The sequence below is a fragment of the Grammomys surdaster genome, unplaced genomic scaffold (genome assembly GCF_004785775.1).
Source record: "Grammomys surdaster isolate TR1022 unplaced genomic scaffold, NIH_TR_1.0 126313, whole genome shotgun sequence".
Classification (NCBI taxonomy): domain Eukaryota; kingdom Metazoa; phylum Chordata; class Mammalia; order Rodentia; family Muridae; genus Grammomys; species Grammomys surdaster.
Window position 1 is genome coordinate 7,713,215 of NW_021621113.1, and position 26,353 is coordinate 7,739,567.

The 26,353-nt window shown below is 42.2% G+C and overlaps 1 protein-coding gene across 1 annotated transcript in view; it reads right to left on the reverse strand.

Moving 5' to 3' along the window:
- The window catches only part of Maco1 (macoilin 1), a 62,129-nt gene that overhangs the window by 15,204 nt on the left and 20,572 nt on the right, over positions 1 to 26,353 (reverse strand). Inside the window, exons 4-6 of the mRNA XM_028759882.1 lie at positions 23,107 to 23,230; positions 21,317 to 21,495; positions 18,879 to 19,380 (exon numbers count right to left, since the gene is read on the reverse strand). Coding sequence (XP_028615715.1) covers positions 18,879 to 19,380; positions 21,317 to 21,495; positions 23,107 to 23,230 — 805 coding nt within the window. The remainder of the gene's footprint in view (positions 1 to 18,878; positions 19,381 to 21,316; positions 21,496 to 23,106; positions 23,231 to 26,353) is intronic.

Consider the following 26,353-nt stretch of genomic DNA (forward strand, 5'->3'; position numbering starts at 1 on the left):
AATATTGTTTCAAGTATACTTCTTCAGAAGTATACATCTAAGATCTATATAGTCTAGTGTGTACATGCTCAGAGGCATCCATCCACGATCCGTATACTCTAGTGTGGATATGTCACATAGCAGCTGAAAACTGCTTGCTTTGGCTATTGGGGTTGAATCCGGAGCTTCCCGCATACTAGATTCTCCCACTGAGCTACGTTTCTAGCCCTGGAAACAGTTTCATTTACCCTCCTCCTTTCTCTTTCTCTAGCCCAGACAGGGTCTTACTACATACCCCTGGGTAGCCTGAAACTTAACATATAGAGCAGGTTGGCCTCAGAGATCCACACACTTCTGACTCTAGAGAAATGGTTTGTTTTGAAAATACAAAATAATTTGTTCTTTCATAAAAAACAGGACTAAAATGCTTCAGGCTTTTCCTAATTACTGTCATTAGCTCCACCAACTCTTTTTTGTTTGTTTGTTTTTTTCAAGACGGTGTTCCTCTGTGTAGCCCTGGCTGTCCTGGAACTCACTCTGCAGACCAGGCTGGTCTCGAACTCTCAAACTCAGAAATCCGCCTGCCTCTGCCTCCCAAGTGCTGGGATTAAAGGCGTGCTCCACCACCGCCCAGCTGCTCCACCAACTCTTAATGACTGCTTTCCAAACTGTGACAGTTACGATCAGTGACCGTGCCTGAGAAACCTTGGGCTTCAGGATCGTTACCTAATGACGTCAGCTGAGTGTGCTAAGAGAAATTCTCAGCAACCTCAGAAATTTATAATCTAAGCATTTTGCCGGGCAGTGGTGGTGCAAGCCTTTAATCCCAGCACTTGGGAGGCAGAGGCAGGTGGATTTCTAAGTTCGAGGCCAGCCTGGTCTACAGAGTGAGTTCCAGAACAGCCAGGCTACACAGAGAAACCCTGTCTCTAAAAAAAAAAAAAAAAAAAAGAAAGAAAGAAAAGAAAGAAAGAAAGAAAGAAAGAAAGAAAGAAAGAAAGAAAGAAAAGAAAGGAAAAAAGGAATGAAATCCACTCAGCATTAAAAAAAAACCTGGGTGGTGGTGGCGCACGCCTTTAGTCCCAGCACTTGGGAGGCAGAGGCAGGCGGATTTCTGAGTTCGAGGCCAGCCTGGTCTACAGAGTGAGTTCCAGGACAGCCAGGGCTACACAGAGAAACCCTGTCTCGAAAAAAATAAAAAATAAAAAAATAAAAAAATACAAAACTAAAAAAAAAAAAAACCTAACAAAAAAATTTCAAACTGTAAACAACTCACATGCCTCTCATTTAGGCTCAATCAAATCACATTCAGCTTGCATGTGGTATACTTCTTTCCCACTTTTTCCACACATGTAACTCCTTTTATCATGAAGAGGGGGTAACACATATACAGCCTGCATATCAGATGCACTTTCACCTACTCACAGACATTTTCCTTGAACTACGGCACTGTTCTTCACTATACGGCGCTAGCAAGACGGGTGAAGGCACTTTCTATAACCGACACCATGAAAGGAGAGAACCACTCTAGAAGTTACCCTCTTCCCCCACACGTCGTACCACATGCACATTCCCTCACACACACAGGGTAAATCCATAAGGAAAGTTTTTACTTATCCAGCCTTTCCTCCCCTTCTCTTTAGATAGGACAGGGTCTTATTATGTAATCCTGGCTGCCCTTGAAATCACAGAGCTCTGCTGGCCTCTGTCTCTTGAGTGCTGGGGCTAATGACATGTATCATCATGCCTGGCAACTCCATTTTCTAATTTTGTAAGATATGGTTCAACTGTTGTATCTGCTTAATAGAATGATGGATGCCGAGAATTTTAGGAGAACTATGTGAATTAGTAAACTGAACTGAATCAAGACAATCGGGTGCTAGGGACATTTATTAAGCAGATATGACTACTTGTCTTAATGGTACACTTAACCCCCTTGGTGCTGAAGGTCATTATTTCCCTAGGCAAAATGCTCATGTATAATTTATTAGTGCAAAGAAAGGAGTTCTGACTAGTGTTAGGAGGTTAATGTTGATGCGTTTATCAGAAGATAAAGAGAGTATGTTCTGTGGGTGTGTGGAGAGGTATGGGGGAAGGTATGGCCGAGGCATCTCTTCCCCCTGAGGGACCAGTAGACCAGTCACACACCAGTATAGTATAGAATAGTTTATTCAGGGCATGAGAAGGGGAGTTAAGAGACTAGTAGAGGCAGAGAGAGGCACACACAAAGAGAGAGAGGGGGGGGGAAGAGGGAAGAGGGAAGAGAGAGAGAGAGAGGGAGAGGGAGAGGGATGTAGAGGCCGACCATAAGCATGAGGAGAGAGGGGGAAAGGAAGAGGGAAGGTGTGAGGAGACAGGGAGAAGCAAGCTGCCCCTTTTATAGTGGGCCAGGCCTACCTGGCTGTTGCCAGGTAACTGTGGAAGTGAAGTTTAGACAGAATGCTAACAAATGCAACATCTTCAAATGTATTCATAAGACTCTATTCAACTGCCAATAGCTACCTAAACTAGAAGCAAGTCACTAGAGAGAAAACAAGATACAAATACAGGCAATAGTCTACAACCCTCAAACATAATTCTAGTAAGGATGAAAGGATGGAGGACAGCACTTCCCTACCATCAATCGACTCCAATTCTCAGAGCTAAGCCTGCTCTGTCCTACCAGGGTTTCTCAGGGATAAAGGAGCTCTTCCTACAGGTGATACAATCTCAACAAGCTTAGTAAGGAAGCAAAAAGAAAGTACTTTCCGCTTGCCCAGCTCCTGTGGGCCGGCCAGTGGGATTACCACTCTGGACAGACAGGGCTGGCAGTAAATTCTGTGGACTTCTGTCTAGTTCTAACCAGTTACAGGTCATAGCAAGCTGATAGCCACCCTAAAGCTCTAAAGCACTCCCCTAGCTCCTCAGAGATGGGATTCACCCACAGAAGCACTCCCACAGGTCCCCCGGTCAAGCTGCAGAGCACCTAGGAAGTGGATTTGCCAAGCTAAGGCCCTTTCACCAACTCTAATCCTTATCTATTCCCTAATCTCACTTATTCCCTAATCTTATCCAGGAAGCCAAGCACTTATGAAGCTGATAATTGTTTAAATTTAAGAGGAAAAGATTTGCCAGGCAGTGGTGGCGCACGCCTTTGATCCCAGCACTTGGGAGGCGGAGGCAGAGGCAGGTAGATTTCTGAGTTGAAGGCCAGCCTGGTCTACAGAGTGAGTTCCAGGACAGCCAGGGCTACACAGAGAAATCCTGTCTCAACCTCCCCCCCCAACCCCCAAAAGGAAAAGATTTACATATTAATAAGGGAAATCTCCAAACTGACTGAAGGAATGAAGAGTGCAGACAACAGCCTTAGGCAGAAAAACACCCCACACAGTTCTCAAGTGCCAGCCTGCACTTGGAAAGGATATTTTAAATATCTGAAGGTATGGAGACCCAGAATTTAAATGTTTGTATTTCTCTGGTGATTGCCTTGAATTACAGACCACAGCAAAGACTTCTCAGAAGTTTAAGGGTTTAATGGTGCTGTCAGTTAACCTCAAGCTTTATAAAGCCTGCCTGTGAGCACAGGAGGTGAGCACAGGGTAGTGAGCTCTGACAAGATGGAGACCTGTGAGGAACAAGCTCATCTTTCTTAGATAGGAACTGCTTGGTGCTGGCGCTGTGGGCACTCTAGGAGTCATGCACCACCACAGCTCTGTGGGCTGCTGGCTGGACCCCTGGATCTGGGGGTCAGGACCCTTGCTCTGCAACCTTCCTCTGTTTCTAGATTATAGCCTGCTTCTAGTGACAAAGGAAAGGGGAGCCTGAAAACCACGTCTAAGTTACACAGATATGCGACTGAGGCAGGTTTTCTAATGAACCCTGCTACTGATCTGTTTCCTGACACCTGCCTGTAACTGTACTGTGGAAACAGAGAATCCTACCCATTCTTCAAGGCCTGGACATGAAAAGAACAAAAGTCAAGCACACTCTAGCACTATGTGTCATAGTGCCTTCTGGAGGAGCCCCTATGCGCTCATGGCTAATGTAGTGCTCGGCTTCAGCCATTCTGGTGTTGAATCTGCTTGTGTGCACGTGTCTCAGGAACTGGTAATACAGTTCGAAATAGAGTCTACATTCCCAAAGAGTCACTGATTCTCACACTGTGTCCCTACTCAGTACTCAGAATAGGTCGGGCCAGTGTAAACTCTAGAAGCACACACACACCCACGACTAGTGGCCAGAATTTAGATTCAACTTTAAGAGAGAGATAAATGTGTGTGCTTATGAAGAAGGGAGGTTCATATGAAAAAATGAAGACCTCGTCAGGCTAAGTATCTAATTCCATCAGTAGTAGTCCTTGTGTACTTTAATTAAGAAGATAAGACTTGTTTTAGGTAAATCAAAGATCTAACCCCAGAACAAATAGTGATTCCTTCATACCACCTTCTACTTCCCTGCCAGGTCATCCACACTGACAGCACAGGCAGCAGGAGTCAGTTAGGGCAAAGTATATGGCATGCACCTGATGGGTAGACATACCCTACTTATGTGAGACCTACACTGACTGGAAGCTGTTCCAGCACAGTCTATCAACCACGGCTCAGCAAATACCAAAGTGAAGCTCTCTTGTGCCTCATTGTAAGGTGTTTACCAGACACAAATGTCCAACATTAAACAACATCCTGATGACCTGATTACTAGGTGAAACTGTATTACAGAATCTCTTATATACCTGCTCCGTCTTCTGTCACACACCGTGGAAGCTGGGTAGGTACGGCCTCCATGGACTCGCGTGTCACACGCCGGGCCTTAGTGGCACTATTAGGCGATGTGGCCTTGTGTGCAGTATATGTGGCTTTGTGAAGGAAGGGCACTGCTGTGGAGGCGGGCTTTGAGGTCATACACACTCACGCTATGCCCAGTGTGGTGCTCTGTCTCCTTCTGACGCGACAGATCAAGATGCACAAGAGCTAACTTGCAGCCCCTCCAGCCCCATGTCTGCAAACCACTGTGCTTCCAGCCACGACAATAAAGAACTAAGCCTTTGAAACTTTAAGTCAGTCCCAATTAAACGCTTTCCTGTTTAAGAGTTGCCTTGGTCATGGTGTCTCTACACAGCAATGAAACCCTAACTAAGACAAACACAAAGCGTGAACACATTAATTTTCCTAATAGAATATAGAGGAACATCACACACTAAAATCTTGGTCTGTGGTGTTTTGATTTATAATAAAGCTAATGAAAAATAAATATTAGAAAAAGAATATCCAGCCGGGCAGTAGTGGTGCACGCCTTTAATCCCAGCATTTGGGAGGCAGAGGCAGGTGGATTTCTGAGTTCGAGGCCAGCCTGGTCTACAGAGTGAGTTCCAGGACAGCCAGGGCTACACAGAGAAACCCTGTCTAGAAAAACCTTAAAAAAAAAGAAAAGAAAAAGAATATCCAGAGAGAGAAAGTACTCTAGAGGCCTTTACACAGCTGCTCATGTAGAGAAACGTGGTGCTGGCTTTCTAAGTTCTTCAAAATGAAAGCCATAGTGTCCAAAATTAGCATCTTTTTGGGTATATTAGCTTACACTTTTAATCCCAGCACTTGGGAAGGAGAGGCAGGTAGATCTCTCTAAGTTTGAGGCTAGTGTGGTCTACAGAGTAAGTTCCAGGCCAGCCTGGGCTACACTGTACTAGCCCAGTGTAAATGTCTCAAAAAAACCCCAAAAAACCAACCAACCAACCAACCAGACAGACAGACAAAAAAACCCACAAAAACTACACACATACACCTCCAAATACTAGCATTATCAAGAAATGTGAAAGATAAGTTTATAAGTCTTTTAAAATGGGCTGGCGAGATGAGATGACTCAGTAGACAAAGGTGCTTGCTGCCTAGCCTGATGACTTGAGTCTGAGTACCAGAATCCACACTAGCAGAGAACCAATTCATGCAAGTATCCTGATCTTAACATGTACATGGGCATATATACATAATAAAAAAAACTTAATGTCTTTATAACACAGTATCTATTGATGCAGCAACTGGAGATGCACATATTTATATTAAAGCATGCTTTCTGTGATGAGAAAAAAAATCTGCTTTTTGGACAAGGTGAACCATCAGAATCTATCACTGCTAGGCTCCTCATGTGCCTACCAGGCACAGGTCACTGCTACCCTGCTGGAGCTATTAATTGTGGAAACGGTGAAGAAACAGCATGGTCAGCTTCCTTTCTGTCTAGTTTCTAATGTGCTGCATGGTGCTCACGTCACCAAGCAGCCCTCCTGAAGTACAAATCATGTTCCTATTACAATGATTATATTTTTATATAGCTTTAAAATTCCTTCAGTGGCTAAAATAAGCACACTCTGTCTTGTTAATTAATATAAACAAGACCAACCAAGTAAAACTATAGCAGCCTAAAATATTATGGACAGAGCAGGAAATGAAAATAAATCAAGTCTGTCAAAGTATACTTGCTCAGACATAGTACCAGACAAATATAAATTAAGTTTGTTTCCAAAGAGACAAACAAAAACCACTAAACTTTTAAAAATAGACTTATGAATCTACTGCTTATTTTTTTCCACTTGGTACTTTCCAAATAATTTAGTAGTCACACTTTCTCCAACACATTTAATCTAATCTGGCCAGCTCCACTAAGTGTCTGGCTTTTAGAGTCCTCATCCTAAGACCTCACACACTTTTACACCTCTTAGCTAGGAAAGACGACATTTTAAATAACCACTAATGCATCCAACTGGAAACAGAGAGAGGCCTGTTTCAGTGGGCTCAGCAGGTCAGTCTGCAGAGCACTTGGTGTGTATGGAGCACATCTCTTCCCCAAGATCAGATTTTCTTCCACTGACTATTCCTGACACTCAGACAAAGTATTTTCAAACACAAACCACATGAGCAAATGCAGACTCTCTGGAGATAATGTTCCCTACCTAGGGTGGGTACTTCCTGGGAGAGAAAGACAGACAGAAAAGTTAAGCCTGAGTTCTTGCCAGCAGACACAAAGGCAGAGGCTGATCTTGGGCTGGTGAAGGCAAGGCCCAGCAGGGGAGAGAAGGAAGACAAGGAAGATCTCTCTTGTTGCTGAGAGATGGCTTTTGACAAAATCCCCTGGCCACAGACATAAACAACTGCCCGGCGGTGTGAACGGCTGGCTAGACAGTAAGTAGTCTCCCGGAGGATTCTGCCCTGGTCCTCTCGCTGCAACCTGCAGGTTCCTTTCACCTTGTACATTGCCTCTAGAAAAAGTAAGAACAGATGCCCAACTATAAAACTTCCTAGAATCCAGAACAAAAGGGGAAGACAGTTTGCAACGCTTTTCTTTCCCTTTTTCCTTTTTATTAAATAAAACTGTTATCAACTTCCCCAAAAGCAGCGCAGTCATGTCCTAGGTACTGTCAAGGTTTCCTAACCCAGAGACCTTGAGAAGCTATAATGTGGCTGTTACTGCCCAGCTTGCAGGAAACCCTGGGTTCCTTGAAATATGCAGAACTAGGCAGGGCACCACATGCCCGTGACCACAGCACTCACTCCACAACTGGAGGCCTGTGAGGAGTTCAATATCATCCTGAGTTAGAGCCTGAGCTACATGAAAACTGACTACAATTTTAAAAAGCAAAGCCTTGAGTTGAATTATGATCAATTAGGAGACTCCAGTTCAAGTGCCTCTGTTCTCTCAAGGACAAATGCAAAGGCAGCCTCTGCCCTCACTGACCTTACACTTATTACTATGGGCATTAGGATGCTGTAAAGCAACGATCCTTCATCTGTGGGTAGTGACCCCTTTGGGAAGCAAAAGACACTGCCACAGGCCCCCCCCAAACCATAGGAAAACACAGATATTTACATTATGAATCATAACAGTAGCAAAATTACAATTACGGAGTAGCAACAAAAATAGTTTTATGGTTGGGGTCACCACACCCTAAGAAGCTGTATTAAAGGTCCCAGCATTAGGAAGGCTGAGAACAGTGCTGTAAAGAGTAAGCAAGACAGAAAGTCACAATGCAGAAGAACCCTGCAAAATATATGACCTCAGGTAATGTTTAAGTGTTTTCTATGTACCTGAGAAACACATCAGCTTCAAACTTTACCTTTTCTCCACAGTACTTTGTAGGACTCTTAAGACTTTCCTTGGGGGAAGAGTGTTGTGGTCAATGAAAGTTCCCTCCCCTGAGAAGGCATGTGACACTAGATCAACTGCTTGTTTAGCTTCATCTGAGCCTAGTTACAAAGACAGAAACAGCCCTGACTGAGTGCCATCTGGCCGCCTCCTGCCAGGCAGGCTATAGCTCGGGCCTACTCTTACTTTGTCCCTAAACCTATAGCTGGAGTTCAGAACCTTCTGCGCTTCTTTATTGCATCCTGGACCGGGACCTTTCTTCTTTACTCCTAGTGCTAGGAGTCAGCCTCCTCTACTGTCACCCTACATCTAGGCCTGGCTCCCTAAAGAGTAAGAAAAGATGGAGTGGTAAAGAGTTCCAAAGAAGCCAAGTCTTTGTTCTTTCAGGAAAAGAGTACAAGCCTCCAGTTTTTGCTACTTTGAAAACTTCTCCAGGAACACAAACAGGGGCTTCTTGGATTTTCTTTTTCACTACATTTTATTTCACAGCTATTCGAACATAACTATACTGAATCCACTATTAGTATCTAAAACAATGTATCTTTTCCTTCCAAAAAAACCCCATTCCAGCTATCTGGAAGTCAGCCTTCAGATGAAGATATAGAACTCTCAGCTCCTCCTGTACCATGCCTGCCTGGATGCTGCCATGTTCCCACCTTGACGATAATGGACTGAACCTGTAAGCCAGCCCCAATTAAATGTTGTCCTTATAAGACTTGCCTTGGTCATGGTGTCCGCTCACAGCAGTAACACCCTAAGATACACTCCTTAGTGTAAATAAATTAATGGAAATGTCTCAAGTGTTTCTCTGTATTCCTTTCCCTTTGAGGCACAGCATCTGTTGTTTAAAGATTTGGGGAAAATTCTAAGACCCATTTTCCACATTCCTTCCCTAGATCTCAGGTCAACAAATAAACAGAATTAATTACAGGAGAAACTAAGTTTTAAATTATTGTATTTTGCTATAACTAAAAGAGCCCCATAAATTTAGAAAGGAAGGGGCTGGAGAGATGGCTCAGTGGTCAAGAGCATTACCTGTTCTTCCAGAAGACCTGGGTTCAATTTCCAGCAACCACATAGCCATTCATAAATTCCTTTAATTCCAGTTTCAAAGGATCTGACATCTTCACACAAACAAATACGCAAGCAAAACACCAATGCACATGAAATAAAAATATTTTTTTCACTTAGAAAGGAATAAAGGTGGGGCCGATGAGAGGGAGCAAGGCGGGGCGGGGCGAGCAGCAAGAGGGAGAAGGTAAGGGGGGGAAGAAAGGAGTAAAGGAGGTAGTCAGCATGTCAGTGTAACCTAGGTTTCCATTTTTCCACTTTTAAAGGCTTTCTCCTTCTAAATCTTCACAGACCCCAGGACCTGCCTCTCAGCGCTGCTCACTCAGGACAGAAGGAGGAGCAACAATGACCTGCCTCCTTTTGTGCTGCTCCTCTTAGTTTGCTGTTGTCTAGCTAGGGCTACTCAACAAGTGCCGTCAGCTCCCATGCTGGTGGCTCTAGGCTCAGTAGACTAATTCCTAAGCTAGCTCTCACTAGAGCTGACTCTCAGGAACCAGAGAGGCTCAATGGCACAGTCGGCTCCCTCTAACAACAAACAGTACTAGGATGCAGCACCTTGTGCCTTTGTAAAGAGTAAGACATTTTAAGATACTCAGAACAAGAAATTTAAAAATTCTGAAGTTTTATTTATATATTCTTTCCACACATTTTAGCATTAAGACCAAAATATCTAATTCTGGTGGCAGTTACTGCTCTTCCAGAGGTCCTGAGTTCAATTTCCAGCAACCACGTGGTGGCTCACAACCATCTGTAATGGGGGTCTGATGCCTTCTTCTGGTGTGTCTAAAAGACAGTGTACTCACATTCATAAAATAAATAAATCTTTAAAAAACAAAAAACAAAACAGAAAACAAGATTAAGAACAAAAATAAGGCAGGCATGCCATTAATCCAAGCACTCAGGAGGTAGAGGCAGATGGTTCTCTGTGAGTTTTGAGGCTAGCCTGGTTTACAAAGAGAGTTTCAGGACATGCAGGGCTTCAGAGAGAAACTCTGTCTTGAAGAGGGGTGGGGAGGTGGGGGTGAGGGTGGGAAGAAGACAAAAAGGAGGACGAAGAAGAAGAAGAATAAAGCAGGTTGATCAACATTTTTCAAGGGTCCCAGAAGCGTCAGCCTGGCCCCGGCACTCCCACTCTGGTTAGATGGCCTGCAGCCCGCACTCTCCGCCCTCATCTCCAGGCTCATTTACTTCAGTGATAAGGACGGGCCGAGAGCCCAGCCGACATCTCTTAGATGCTTTCTAAAAGTAAAAAGTAACTACTCTGCAATTCTGTCAACAATAGCATCTGGATATATACTTACATATTTAATGGTTTTTCAAGACAGGGTTGACAGGGTTTTTCTGTGTTGCCCTGGTTGTCCTAGAACTCACTCTGTAGACCAGGCTGGCCTCGAACTCAGTTGTCTGTGGACTGCTTCTGCCTCCTGAGTGCTGGGATTAAAGGCGTGAGCCACCACTGCCAGGCGAAAATTTATTTCTTTTCTCTCTCTCTCTCTTTTTTTTTTGGTTTTTTGAGACAGGGTTTCTCTGTATAGCCTTGGCTGTCCTGGAACTCACTCTGTAGACTAGGCTGGCCTCGAACTCAGAAATCCGCCTGCCTCTGCCTCCCAAGTGCTGGGATTAAAGGCGTGCGGCACCACTGCCTGGCGAAAATTTATTTCTTAATGACTCTTTATATCATCTATAATTCAACTACTTTATCAAGTTTATATCATATTAAAAATAATATATTTTTTTTAAATAATGAGTCTCATAGCCAGGTACAGTAGTACAGGCCTTTAATTTAATCCCAGCACTTCAGAGACAAAGACAGGTGGATCTGAGTTCAAGGCTGGCCTGGTCTACATAAGGAGTTCCAGGACAGCCAGGGACACTGAGAGACACTTGCTCTCAAAAAACAAAACAAAACAAAACAAAACAAAAAGTCTTCCATTTTTGATGCGTAAGAGACAGTGGGACAGAAAAATACTTAAAGGAGACTTTTGTTTCAGCCTTTCCACAGAATATGGAGCAATTTACATTTGGTTTTGAGGCCTCTCCTTAACCATGGAACTTAAAACAAGTAACAGTCACCAACAAGAACTCTGTCTTGGGCAGTTTGAAAAGAAACCCTTGCCAAATGATCCAGGGCAACAACAGTTGAGTGTCACACCCTGACCTGCCTGACCTCCGATCTCAGGGACTTCTGACAACCAGAGACCTACAAAGGATTATTTTATTCACCAGGAAAATGAGGTGAAGATACATGGAGGAAGTGATTTTGATGCATCTTAAGTAAAAAACAGAAGAGCATAAAAGCTACATATTCCAAATCAACAAGGCAAGAAGGAAGCTAAGCTACTTATTAAAACTTCACATTTCTGGAGTTAGAAATACAACCCACAGATAGAACCCTTGCCTAGCAAGGGCCTACATCCAATCCCAGCATGGGGGTTGAGTGGATGGATATGTATGCTATTAAAAAAAAAAAGTCAAGGAAGGATGGTTAAGAGTACTCACTTCTCTTTCAGAAAACCCAAGTTCAGTTCCCAGGCCAGGTAGCTCACAACCACCTGTAACTCTAATGCCAGAAGTTCCAATACCCAGATGTGTGACAGAAGCACACACAAATTAAACTAAACAACTAAACCACCAAAACTCCAGAAGTATAAAACAACAACTAGGAGTGATGACCCATGCCTTCAACACCAGTGCTTGGGAGGTTGAGGGGACTGATCTCTGTGAGTGTGAGACTAGCCTGGTCTACAAAGGGACTTCCAGGTCAGCTGGGGGCTACCCATACCCAGTAAGACCCTGCTTAACAAACACACACACACACAAACACACAAACAAAACCACTGAGGCTAGAGAAATGGCTCAGCAGTTAAAACTACTGCAGAAGACCTAGGTTCAATGCCCAGCACCTATATCGTGGCTCACAACCACCCTCAACTCCGGTTCCAGGAGATCCAATGCCCTCCTGCTCTTAACCACAGACAACAGCAATGCGCTTTGTGCATGGACATAATACATACATAATACATACATAATACATACAGGCAAAACAGTCATACACACAAAATGATCTGAAAAAAAGGAAGGAAGGAGGACTGGAAAAATGATTCATCAGAGACAGAATATTTGCAAAAGATGTCTAATAAAAATCTATTACCCAGCTTGGTATGGCAACATATCCTGGCAATTTTAGTATTTTGAAGCTGAAGGGGGTTTCATAGTCAAAGGAGACCCTGTCCCAGATGGAAAAAAAGATCCAAATATACAAAGAATTCTTAAAACTCAACAGTAAGGGCTGGGCGTTGGGGGCGCACGCCTTTAATCCCAGCACTTGGGAGGCAGAGGCAGGCGGATTTCTGAGTTCGAGGCCAGCCTGGTCTACAGAGTGAGTTCCAGGACAGCCAAGGCTATACAGAGAAACCCTGTCTCGAAAAACCAAAAAAAAAAAAAAAAGAGAGAAAAGAAATAAATTTTCGCCCGGCAGTGGTGGCTCACGCCTTTAATCCCAGCACTCAGGAGGCAGAAACAGTCCACAGACAACTGAGTTCGAGGCCAGCCTGGTCTACAGAGTGAGTTCCAGGACAGCCAGGGCTACACAGAGAAACCCTGTCTCCAAAAACAAAACAAAAACAAAAACAAAAAAAACCAAAAAACAAAAAAGAAGAAGAAAAAAACTCAACAGTAAGAAAACAACCTGATTAAAAACTGGAACTAATAAAAACAAACAAAAATGCCACCTCTCAAGAAGACAATATAAAGTGCAAATGAGTTAGAAGACACTTTCCATCACATGGCCCCTGGTCACTGTGGCTTCATTCCTACTGCAAAACCTGGAAGCAATGAGCTATGCTGCAGTAGACACAGGACCACAGGAAACTGGTACATCTAACCCAGACAGTTGGCCTTAAAAAGAAAGGTTACCAAGAAAAAGAATCTGAGACCATTCACTAAATGAATCTTTGTGATATGCTGAAAAGCAAACCTACAGCCAGTAAGAATGGTGCAGCCTCACAGGGTCCTTATGGCAAATGAGGAGGGTATAGGACTTAAGACAAACTGCTTTAGTGGTGGGCATGCGTGTGCATGTGCATACCCACCCACTGGATCCCAGGAGCTGGAGACAATTATACCTGCAGGCTAGAAACTGAACTCTGGTCCTCTGGAAAAATAATAAAAGGCCCAGAGGCTTTTATTAAGTTTTCACAGAAATTCTTCTGCAGTACTAGAAAGACTTAACATGCCTTTGAACTAGCCACTGAGAACTCACAAGCTCCTCTCTGATTTACCCTCTTCCTTCCCAGCACAGCACTTGGCTGACATAACTGACCTCACTTCTTTCTTCTTTAACTAGGATTTTTGCCACATTAGGAATAAAAACATTTTTTGGCTACTAACATTTTAAGTCTGTTTTTAAATACCCTGAACTAAGAATTCACAAAATCACCAGGAATGGCGCATGCCTTTAGTCTCAACATTCAGGAGGCAGAGACAATTTATCTCTGAGTTCTCACCAGCTTGATCTACATAGTAAATTCCATGACAGCCAGAACTATAGAGAGACCCTGTTTAAACAACAAAACATACATACAAAAGAACAAAACAACAACAAAAAGAACTCACAAAATCAAGTTTGAACGGAGTCCTTTAGTAAGACACTGTATTTCTCAAACCAAAAGAGTACTCTGGACTGGCCTTGACAAGATCCCCAAGTTTTCTGGGAAAAGTCCATAGGCACTGTTTATCATTCCTAAGTTCCCTGTCTCCCCTGCGCTAGACTCCTTTACTCAGCCATCTCCCCAGTGTGATTTCCTGCATGTCATACCTAGTATCTTCTTCATTCACTCAGCTCCTTGCTCCCAGGTTACTCTCTTAGCTAACACACTTCCATTCACTAAGAACCATCTTTTTTATAAAGACACAAAAATGAAGACATTCTGAAATTCACAATCTATTAAAAGAAAAGAACAAGCAAGTGCTGTACAAAGCAGGCCAACACATTTTCTGAATAGGGCCAAAAGGTGAGTACTTGTGGCTTTGTAGCTATAGAGTCTGTCACAGCTACTCAACTCTGCCACAAAAGCAGCCACTGGAATTGTGTAAACAAGTGAGCTATGCTCCAACGAAACATGTAAGTAGAACAGCGGTGTGAGGCTGGAGAGGGCTCAGTGGACGGAGGATACTGTTCTTGTGCAGATCTCGGTTCCGACACGTACCTTGGTGGCTCACAACTGGCGGTAACACTAGTTCCAAGGAACCCACTGCTCTTCTCACACTCCTCCCAGCACTGTGCTCACATGCACAGACACACAAACAAGTAAAAATAACCTTGGCTTGGTGGCACACAAATTTAATTTCAGAACTCAGGAAGCAGAGGCAGGTTGATTTGTGTGAATTTGAGGCTAGCAGGGCCTACACTCTTTGAGTTCCTGGCCAACTAGGATGACAAAGTGAGACCTTTTCTCTAATAAACAATATGTAACATTTTAAAAATTAAATATCAGGCCAGGCAGTGGTGGTGAATGCCTTCAATTCCAGCACTTGGGAAGCAAAGGCAGGTAGATTTCTAGGAGATCAAGGCCAGTCAGTTCTACAAAGATATGGGTACCAAGGATACATAATGAAACCCAGCCTCAAATAAAGTAAATTAAAATTAAAACCTTAACCAAACAACAGTAACAAAACTGGCAGTGGGTTGCCTGTCTGGTAAGGAATAGAGCATCATCCTAGGGCACAGCCATGGAGCTGGTGGAAGTCGAGAAAAGCCCCACAGGCATGCTAGCCCTGCACGGTGCTAGCAAGTCTTATTATCTCAACAACTATCCCCAAGCAGTCTCTTTGCAAGCTGTTAACTGTTAGTCAACACAGACACCCAACAGAATTCAATCATCAAAAACTGTTAGCTGAAGATTGTGGTGGAATTAATTTATCATTATAAAAGAACTACAGGTTAGTTTATGTGGTAAATGTAATTCTGGCTTTCAGGGTTTTTTTGCACAAATATTTGAACATGGTATAGAGAGCATCCCTGTGGAGTTATAGCCAGGTCAAAGCCATGCACAACCATGGCATGCCTGAAAAAGGTGCATGTCCACAGTTGGCCCTGAATGCCTGCATCGGAGCCTTAAGAGTCTATACTGGCTAGTTCTATGTCAACTCAACACAACCTGTAGTCATTTGAAGGCGGGAACCTCAAATAAGAAAATCCCTCCAGGGCTGGAGAGACGGCTAAAGAGCACTAAATCCAGGGTTCAATTCCCAGCACCCACATGGCAACTCACAAATGTCTGTAACGCCAAGATCTGACACCTTCACCCAGATAAACATGTGGCAAAACACCAATGCCCATTTAAAAAAGAAGAAGAAAAAAAAGCCTTCATAAGACTGGATTGTTGACAAGGGCATTTACTTAGTGACTGGTGTGAAGGGCCCAGCCCATTGTGGGTGGTACCACCCTGGGTTCTGTAAGAAAGCTGGTGGAGCAAGCAACAGGGAGCAAGCTAGTAAGCAGCACCCCTCTGTGGCCTCTGAATCAGCTCCTGCCTCCAGGTTCCTGCCCTACTTGAGTTCCTGTCCTGACTTCCTTCGGTGATGGACAGTGATGCAAAAGCAAATGAACTCTTTCTTCCCCAAGTGGCTTTTTCTATGGTGTTTTATCATTGCAATGATAATCCTAAGACAGACAACTAAGTGCAGCTTGCTCATCTGAAGATGACATACTCACTCTACTCATAAGCTAACAACTCAAACATAGCAGGTTTAGACAAGCAGCCTTAATAGCATTCAACAAAGCATACATAAGTCAAAACCAGATAAGCAAGAGAAAAAGAACTGATAAGGCCTCCTCTAACTAAGGTGGAGAATTTGCTTAGAAAAATGTTTTTCTGGGCTAGAGAGATGGCTCAGAGTTAAGAGCACTGGTTGCTCTTTAAGAGGACTTGGGTTCAATTCCCAGTGCCACATGGCAGCTCACAACTGTAACTCCAGTTCCAGGTGGTCCTAATGCAGACACACATGCAGGCAAAACACCATGCATATTAAAAAAAATTGAAAAATGTTTCTCCTTTCAAATGCTTTCATTATTATTCACTTTGGAGAATTCTGTATGTAAGTAAAGAGAAAAACCATCTGTCTGATTCTACCACAGGCTGTAGCTTTTGTCAACATTTCAGCTTTTCTCTTCAAATCTCTTTTTTGTATACATTGGGAAAAATGTTTTTAATGACATTGTTTTCTCTTCTTTATGGAGTATCATATTGTGAATAGTTTCTAGAATTCTTTAATATGGCCCAAAAGTATGATTTTTACAGTAACTGTATCAGAAGACAGGTGCAGTGGCACATTCTAATCCCAGCACTCAAGAGGCAGAGATAGGCAGATCTCTGTGAATTCAAATCCAGCCTGGTTTACATAGTGAGTTCCAAGACAGCTAGAGCTACATAGAGAGACCCTGTCTCCAAAGTTAATAAAAAATAAAAAGGTGCACACATCTTTAATCCCAGCAGAGACAGGTGGATCAAGGACTATCTGTATAAATTTCTCCCACTTTTAGATAGTTAGGTTACTTCCTTGTTTTAAGACAGGGCCTCACTGTGTAGCTCTATCTTGAACTCACAGAGATCCCGGTACTGGATTAAAGGTGTGCACCACCACACCTGGCTCAATTTATTTTCACAGTACATTAAAAGTTGAAAATAGCCGGGTGGTGGTGGCGCACGCCTTTAATCCCAGCACTTGGGAGGCAGAGGCAGGCGGATTTCTGAGTTCGAGGCCAGCCTGGTCTACAGAGTGAGTTCCAGGACAGCCAGGGCTACACAGAGAAACCCTGTCTCGAAAAAACCAAAAAAAATAAAAAAAAAAAAGTTGAAAATAATTCCACAGAAGTTCATAAGACTACTTAAATATATTTTTCTATTAACTTACTGACAGCAAGTACTTCTCTAAAATAGAAACTTACTCTGGGGGAACCTACAGGTGAAGATACAGTCCACACTGGTGACAACAGGAGGCAGCAGTCCCCAGGAGCAGGCAAGGGGCACAAATACCACAGCCCTAGGTCACTGGCCATTTGAGTCCTCAATCTTCTATACCAAAGGGAGATCAGGTAGCAGGAGCCAATTAGCATCACAATTAGCTGGGGCTCCTGAGAAGGCAGTTTCACCTCACTTGCAACACCAAACACAGGAAACCTGTTTTGGTACTAAAATCATGTAAAGACGTTAAATAACTTGCAGCAAAGATTCCACCTGCTTCATTTAGCCAACTTTTGGAAATTCCTTCTGAAATAAGATGATGCACAATGACTGGTCTCTCTCCTCAGGACAGCTGGAAGAACTTTCTTCTGACTGTACACTCTGCGCAGCAGTGGAGAAGCAGTGACCGCCTGCACGGCAGAGGCAATGGTGTGCTTTCAAAGTGGCACAGAGGCCTGCTTCGGGAGTGAGAGGTACTATAGACCCCATTTCTCTTATCTGGCTATCACTCACAAAATTAAAACCAATCAATACTCTGCTTCACATTTTCTTTCTTTCTTTCTTTTTATTTTTTTTATTTTTTTATTTTTTTTTGGTTTTCGACACAGGGTTTCTCTGTGTAGCCCTGGCTGTCCTGGAACTCACTCTGTAGACCAGGCTGGCCTCGAACTCAGAAATCCGCCTGCCTCTGCCTCCCAAGTGCTGGGATCAAAGGCGTGCCCCACCACTGCCCGGCTTCACATTTTCTACAATGATAAAAACTCTTCCTAAAAGAAAAAATTGTCCTTGGCCTTAAAATAAGCCAAAGAAAGTGGAATATAAGAAACTTACTGAACTGAGCTAGTAACATAGAGCAAAAACAACAACAAACAAAAAAAAACCCAAAACCCCTCCCTCAGTTCAACGCTCAGCTTCCGGACCAGGGTTAAAAACCACATTTGATTGCCAATTTAATCAAATGAAACTTGAGCCAGTCAGTGTCACTTAACAGTGTTACTTTTTTAATTGAGGTTGAGAAAAGGGATGTTTCAGATTAAAATCTCCATCTAGTATTGTATTCCCATATGAAATTTTTATCAAAAGATTTCTTTTTTTTTAAAAAAAAATATTTTTTCTGTGTGCAAGTGTCATGTGTGTGTGGAGGTCAGAGGTCAACTTGCCAGCATCTGTTCTCTCCTCCTTCCATGTGGGTACCAGGGGTCATCAGGCCTGTCAGCAATCACCTTTACCCAATGAGCCACCTTCTCAGCCAGAGACTGCTTTTCAAACCTGAATATCCCAGACTTATCTATGGGTAATTTAAATTCTAATTACAGAAAAAGAAACTAACCAATAAAACAAGCTCAGGGTAAAAGGACAACTTCCTTACTCCTCTCCCATCCTGTCAGTCTGATCACAGAGAAATTTGCACAACAAAGCACAAACTCTTCTTGTTGTCTTTCTGACAAAAAGAACTTCCCATAGACAAAAAAAAAAAAAAAAAAAAAAAAAAAAGACAGAATGAACACAGCATCTTTCAGGACCACCAATCAGGTGGTGCAGGCAACTCTGTGACAGGTGAGAAGTTGTCATCTCACCTCTTATCCAGAGTAGAGACAAGGTTAAATCAATGCTTTCCTATGCTGACACAGGTGGCTATTAAAGCTGTGTAAAGCAAACACACAAGTGCGACCAGTCTCTGCACTGATCACAACTCCAGCAGGCCCAGATCCTTTTGGAGTCACCTCAAGAGGAAGGGAAACCACACACACTTACCTTACCAGCGCATCTGGTTTGCTCAGCTGGTTGTTAGGAATACAGTTCTCCATTAAGTCCTTGTGTGCACTCGGGCCCTTGCTGGTGCACTTCTGTTTCTTCTCGTTTTTACTAGACGAGGAAGGAATGCTTCCATTTGCAGCGCTGTGACTTCGAGGCGAGGAGTTCACAACTCCACTGGCATTTTTGTAATTTTTTGAGGAAGCAGTGCATGAGTCCTCTTTTAAGAGATTTTCTGTACTTCCCACAAGATCATTGTTTAATCTTTTACTATTGATATGGTTTTCCATATACTCAATCTCTTGTATCTTAGAGTCTACAGGTTGTAGAATGTTGTTGTTATTTATTCCAAGGTTGTGTTTCTTGGCATCCTTGTCCTTCTCTTTCCCTTTTTCTCGATATTCTATCTCTGGCAATGTTGTGGAAAGTTTTTTGTTGGCTGGGATGCCTCCGTTGTGGTGTATAAGGATCGAGGAATCCATGTCCGGCAATCCTTTGGCTGCTACAGTACCAAAAACAAACCAACAAACAAACAAAAACCCATACTGGAATATTTAGCTTTTAAAAACAGAGACTAGATTGACTTAGTAAAATGGATTAACCAGGCCTAGAAATTCACTACATTAATCACAGTAGGAACTTAGGAGCAGAAAGTACAATATATACTACACTAATTCCAAGGAGTGAGCCCAGACACATCTGAGAAAATCACCACAAAATGAACTTCAAACCACTAAAGATACGGCATTAAACCAAGATTAAAATGTTATAATCAAATCATATATCAAGCCAACTAAGTTTGCCATAAGAGAAAGAGCAAAAGCAGTTTGTTTCTGTAAGAGGACCTATTTTTTTTTATGAAAAGGAATTTATTATGCTATGGCAGGATAGTCCACCAACAGCTACTTTCCTAAGAAGCTTTGTTTAAAAAGAGGCCTAAATTAAACTGGGGAGATGGCACAGTATTTAAAAATGTTTGCCCCACAAGCCTAGTGCCCCAAGTTCAATCTTCAAGACCTAAGTAGGTGTGAGGAGATAACTTTCACAAACTTCCTCTCTCTCTCTCTCTCCCCCCCATTCTCTTTCTCAAAAGATGATTTGATTAAACGAACACCTAATAATATTACTGAAAAAATTTCAAATGAAAGAAAAGATGGACTTCTGGTTACAGACATCTGTCTTTTTGTGACTCCAGTGTTGGAGTAATATGTGTATATGTCTGTATCACTGCCCAGGAAACTTACAAGGAACTTTCTGTAAAAAAAAAAAAAAAGAAAGTAAAAAGAAAGTACATTTCAACGTGCTGTGGTCTCTTTATGAGCTATTTTGCACTGCTTCAGATAAAAAGGATTTTAATATAAATTAACTAAAAAGCATAATCTCAATCTTCCAAAGCAACTCTCAAGCAAAGGACATTAGTACTGGGGGCTAGAAAGATATCTCAGCGTTTAGAAAAACTGTCTAGTCTTCCAGATGTCCTGAGCTTAATTCCCAGTACCCACATGGTGGCTCAGAACCATCTATATAATGCAATCCGATGCCCTCTTGTCATTCAGGCATATATGCAAATAGACCACTCATATGGATAAATAAATACAATCTTTTAAAAAAGGGAAAATCACTTCCAGCTCATCTGTCACTCTTGGCTGAATGTCCATGAGAGAAAACCCTGTGAGAAATGGTTCCATTTAAGAACCACTGTACCATGTACATGAAACTTTCAAACGGAACCCACATCTTCTTCCACCAGAAGGCAACATCACACGTCCACACCAGCATCTTGCTCTTTGGTCTTGACTTGCTTCAATTACAACATCATGGTCAAAGTGTATTTTATCACTAAGTACTTCTTAAAATTTGTAACAACATATTTATATTTTTAAAAATTAAAAATAATGAGATAGGGGCCTAGAGAGATGACCCAGGGATTAAGACTGCTCTTCCAAAGGTTCCAAGTTCAATTCCACATGGTGGCTCACAACCATCTGATGTGTCTGAAAAAAGCAACAGTGTACTCACATACATAAAATAAATAAATTTTTGAAAAAAAATAATGAGAGAGGGACTGGCGAGATGGATCAACAATTAAAAGCATTTGTTGCCCTTACAAAGACCTGAGTTCAGATCCCACATGGTGGCTCAGAACAACCAGCAACCCCAGTTCCAGGGCTCCAGACTACCAATGTGGTATACATACAAACACAGGAAAAAAGTCAATATGCATAAAATAAAAATATATGAAAAACAAGAACCTTATTTAGAAGCCAATGGTCCTCAGAGGGCAAAATACGGCAAACACATTCTGTACTGTATGGCCAAAACAATGGTCCAAGGAGGAATATCAGAAAAACTGAAAATCTAAAATCTCAGTAAAATTATTTTACTGAGCCAAAATATGACTAGCCTCCTAGGCCCACGGCTTCAGAATAGAGACATACCTTCCTCGGCCTCCTTCTCCTGCTTCTGCAACATTTGCTGCTCTGGAGGGAGGGCCTGCTGAAGCAGCTGCATGTAAAACTCGTTCTCCTTCTGAACTTCCTTCTGCTTCCTTAACCGCATTTTGTAGCTCACATAACTTTTGAAGCCAAAGCCCAAAGTCACCACAGGGTACCCAATACTAGAAGGAAGACACTCCAGCCAATAATTGCAAGCTTAAAAAATAATATGTGTAGCAAACACATAGGCTACTGAGACTAAAAATTAGAAAATCAGTTCTAGTTGATGATAATAAACTCATGCAAACAGAAAAGCCCCGCGGACAGGTCTGCTGGCCCACTTCCCAGCTCACTGAAGGTGTTCTTTGACTCTAGGAGTCACCAGAGAGACTGACAGACACAGCGACTAATGCTTGAAGGAAACAATGAGTCTTACGCATTAAAATTTAGACATCTTTTATGTTTTTAAGAATTAGAGGTATCACCGCCGGGCGGTGGTGGCGCACGCCTTTAATCCCAGCACTTGGGAGGCAGAGGCAGGCGGATTTCTGAGTTCGAGGCCAGCCTGGTCTACAGAGTGAGTTCCAGGACAGCCAGGACTATACAGAGAAACCCTGTCTCGAAAAACCAAAAAAAAAAAAAAAAAAAAAAAAAAGAATTAGAGGTATCGGGACGTAACAGAGTCACTGCTCAAAAGAACTCACAGAGGCTATGACTGCAGAGCATCAAGCCAAAGTTGCAGCACAGATCAGGGAAGGGCTCATGAAGTCCCACCTCTAGCTGTGAAAAATATCCATGTTCTCAGTAAATGGCCCTATGCCCATGTACATCTGGCAGCATTAGGTGGATTCAGTGGGATTTTTAAAAAGAATACATGTAGGATAGAGAGTTGGCTCAGTGGTTAAGAGCACTGACTGCTCTTCTAGAGGTCCTGAGTTCAATTCCCAGCAACCACATGTTGGCTCACAAGCATCAGTAATGGGATATGATGCCCTCTTCTGGTGTGTCTGAAGACAGCTACAGTGTACTCACATAAATAAAGAATACATGTAGTGCCGGGCAGTGGTGGTGCACGCCTTTAATCCCAACACTTGGGAGGCAGAGGCAGGAAGATTTCTGAGTTCGAGGCCAGCCTGGTCTACAGAGTGAGTTCCAGGACAGCCAGGGCTATACAGAGAAACCCTGTCTCGAAAAACCAAAAAATAAAAATAAATAAATAAAAAAATAAATAAATAAATAAATGGCTGGAGAGATGGCTCAGTGGTTAAGAGCACTGACTGCTCTTCTAGAGTTCATGAGTTCAATTCCCAGCAACCACATGGTGGCTCACAACCATCTGCAATGAGATCTGATGCCCTCATATGGGTGTCTGGAGACAGCTACAGTGTACTTACATATAATAAATAAATAAATCTTAAAAAAATAAAAAATAAAAAATGTGCTTTTCACAACCAATGTAAACAGAAATCAAGCTTATTTTTTAATACTTTTAGATAATATTAAATGAAATATACCTCAACCTTTACCTATATTCCATAATTAGACCAGTTCCTTTTAGAAGTATCAGTAGTCTTGTTACTTCTGTAAAAGACTATGGAAGCTCATTTAGATTTTTCTGAATCATTATCGAAATCACCTGTCAGACACTTACTAAATTAAACACCTGACACCTGCACCTCCTTCCCACGACCTCGGGAGGAAGGTCAGAGAGCTGAAGCTTAGAGACAGTGGCAGGCTCAGCTGCACAGCGCTGGGACACCGAAATGTAGACTAAGAATATAAGTAATACTCACCAGTGAGCAGCAAATGGTCGACAAAGGTCTACATGAAAATTTTTCAGATCTTTAAATCTAATTGCTGCTTCAATATAAACAAAGAGTATCCAGAGGGACACTGTAGGCAAACACACTCCCCTTTCTGAAACAACAGAAAGACAACCATCAATGATACAGTAGCTGACAACAGATGGGGTATCTGGGAGATTCAGTCAAGGACATTAAGTCCTTAAGTCATTAAGACTTTCAGCTAAACTAAAAAGCAATCTGCTCTGAACTCAAAGAGTCTCTATGACAAACAAGCCAACAAACTCTGATGAAAACAAAAGGTAAACAACTGTCAGGAAACACTCATATGTCAAACAAAAGATTCATAATCTTCACTAAAGAGCTCCTAAAACTCAATTAAAAAAAAAAAAAAGACAACCAAAAAAAAGACAACCAAAGTTGGGTATGGCACTGTGTGCCTATGACAGTCCCAACAACTGGGAAGACTGAGGCAGAGGGATGGCTTGAGCTCATATTTTGAAGGTGACCTGGGCAAATAATAAGATCCGATTCAATAAGCAAATAAAACCAATTAAAACTAGAGAGGGTGTGGCACAGTGGCAGAGCACATGCTTAGCATGTGCAAAGCCCTAGGTTCAATTCCAATGGCCCTACCACAAACAAGAGAGGAAAAGCTAAAGAAAACAGCTGTGTAGGTTGGTGCCTTTAATCCCAGCACTCAGCAGACAAAAGCAAGTAGATGGTTTCCTTTTTTAGTTCAAGCCCAGCCTGGTCTGCTGAATTCCAAGCCAACCAGGACCACACAGTAAGACCTTGTCTCCAAAAAGAAGAAAAAAAAAAGAAAAGTAAATTGAAAAGGGCAAATGAATAAAATTTATTAGTCATAAATAAAAATGCTCAACTTTACCAAAATGTTAAGGGAGCTACAACCAAAACAATCAGATCCTCAATTTAATTCATTATTTTTTTAAAAAAAGAATTAAAGCTGGGCAGTGGTACCTCCCAGTACTGAAGAGGCAGAGGCAGGCCAATCACTGAGGCCAATCTGGTCAGAGCTCAAGACAGCCAGGGCTATAGAGGAGATGCTGTCTGGGAAAGACAATTAAGACAGATAAAAAATAGTGTAGAGATATCGTGGATAAAGCTTTACTCTCAAACTAGACAACAGTATACTTTATGGCAACTCTTTTGGGAGATAGCTTGGCAGTATAAGTAAACTTTAAGTACCTGTACTTTTAACCCAGAAATCTCACTTTTAGATCTTATCCTGAAGAAATATAGAAAACAATACTCATTGTAAAACTACTTACAATAACTTAAATGTGATTAACTTAAATGTTCACTAAGAGGAAACTGTTTAATTATGATAAAGTTATACAATACAATGTAGAAAGTTTTCTAAAGAATGTAGATCTGGCTAGATGTGGTGGAACAGGCTTTTGCTCTCAACACTTGGGTAGCAAAGGCAGGCAGGTCTCTGAGTTCCAGGCCGGCCAGGGTCTATACTGTTTTTCTGACAGTAAGAAGCACTTAAACCTTCATTTCCAGGAGCAGATGTTCATTTGAGCGAGTATGAAAACACCAGGAAGGTGACAGCAACTTGCAACAGAATAAATAAAATATTGTTTTATTTTATTTAAAGTAAAATAAAAAAAAAAAACAAGCCGGGCAGTGGTGGCGTACGCCTTTAATCCCAGCACTTGGGAGGCAGAGGCAGGCGGATTTCTGAGTTCGAGGCCAGCCTGGTCTACAGAGTGAGTTCCAGGACACCCAGAGCTACACAGAGAAACCCTGTCTCGAAAAACAAAAACAAACAAACAAAAAAAAAACAGAAAAAATAAAATCGACAAGTTGCATCAGTCAGTGTTAGGAAAAGACAAATAATGGAGAATCTGTGACCATGGAGGACAAGGCTCAAGTTCACAGAGACAGTGTAAAGTCAGTTTCTAAGGAAAATCTAAGCGCCCTGATGCCTAGACCCTGAGCTAAGACAGGAATCTGTGAAGGCAGCTGGCAAGCTCTACCGCCTTTCAGATCTAACATACTCAGAATAGGTATTTTCAAAATTATGACTCTTCAAAATAATTTCAAATTTTTTATTTCCAGCTGGGTGTGGTGACACATATCTGTAATCTAAGCACTAGGGAAGTAGAGGCAGACAGAACTGACTTCAAGGCTAGCTTGTTTCTACACAGAAAGTTCTAGGCCAGCTAGAGATGCATAGTGAAACCTCTCAAAACAACAATGATCCTTTAACTATGTCCTACTTGGTACATTAATTTATTAAGTTAAAATAAATATAAAAATATTACTGAAAAATAGAACAACACATGTTATTCCTCCGTCTATGAAATAAATAACCACTCTAGAAGCTTAAGTATGGGACCATATTAGAGATTGTATCTTAAGAGCTTCCTGGCTTTAAGATCACGGGGAAAAATTTATAAAAGTTGCATGTGGTGGCATAAATCTACAATCTCAGCACATGGGAAGCAAGAGAATCAAGAGTTTAAGGCCACCTTAAAAATAACAAGGTTGCAGGCTGGAGAGCCAGCTCAGTGGTTAAGAGCACTGTCTGCTCTTCTAGAGGTCCTGAGTTCAATTCCCAGCAACTACATGGTGGCTCACAACCATCTGTAATGGGATCTGATGTCCTCTTCTGGTGTGTCTAAGGACAGTGACAGTGTACTCACATATATAAAATAAATAAATCTTTTCAAAAAAGCACAAGGAGGACTTGTGTGTGTACCTCGGTGTAGAGAGCTCTGTCCTCCTACACAGCCCAAGTGAGAGGAAGTGGCAGGAGTCCATACCATACGGCTGCACATTTCCAACTGTACAAGGGCCACTGTGTGTCTGGGAGGCTGGTGAGATTTTTTTGTTTTGTTTTTGTCAAATAAGTCACTTCAATAATGAAATGTTGTAAACGGTCTTGTGCGGCACATGAATGTCTTCAAGGACTCCTAAAGAGAAACTACTCTGACCCCCGCTCCCCTTTTAAACTGGCATCTTTGCAATAGAGGCTGCCAACCAGAATGCCTAAAAAGTTAAGCTTTTGATTCAAATAAAAAAGAAAAGGAAATCCATATGCAAGCATACAGAGCAAGGCAAGGTAGGGCACACCTATAACCCCAGAACTCAGGAGGAGGCAAGGTAGAGCACACCTATAACCCCAGAACTCAGGAGAAGGCAAGGTAGGGCACACCTAAAACCCCAGAACTCAGGAGGAGGGGCAAGGTAGGGTACACCTATAACC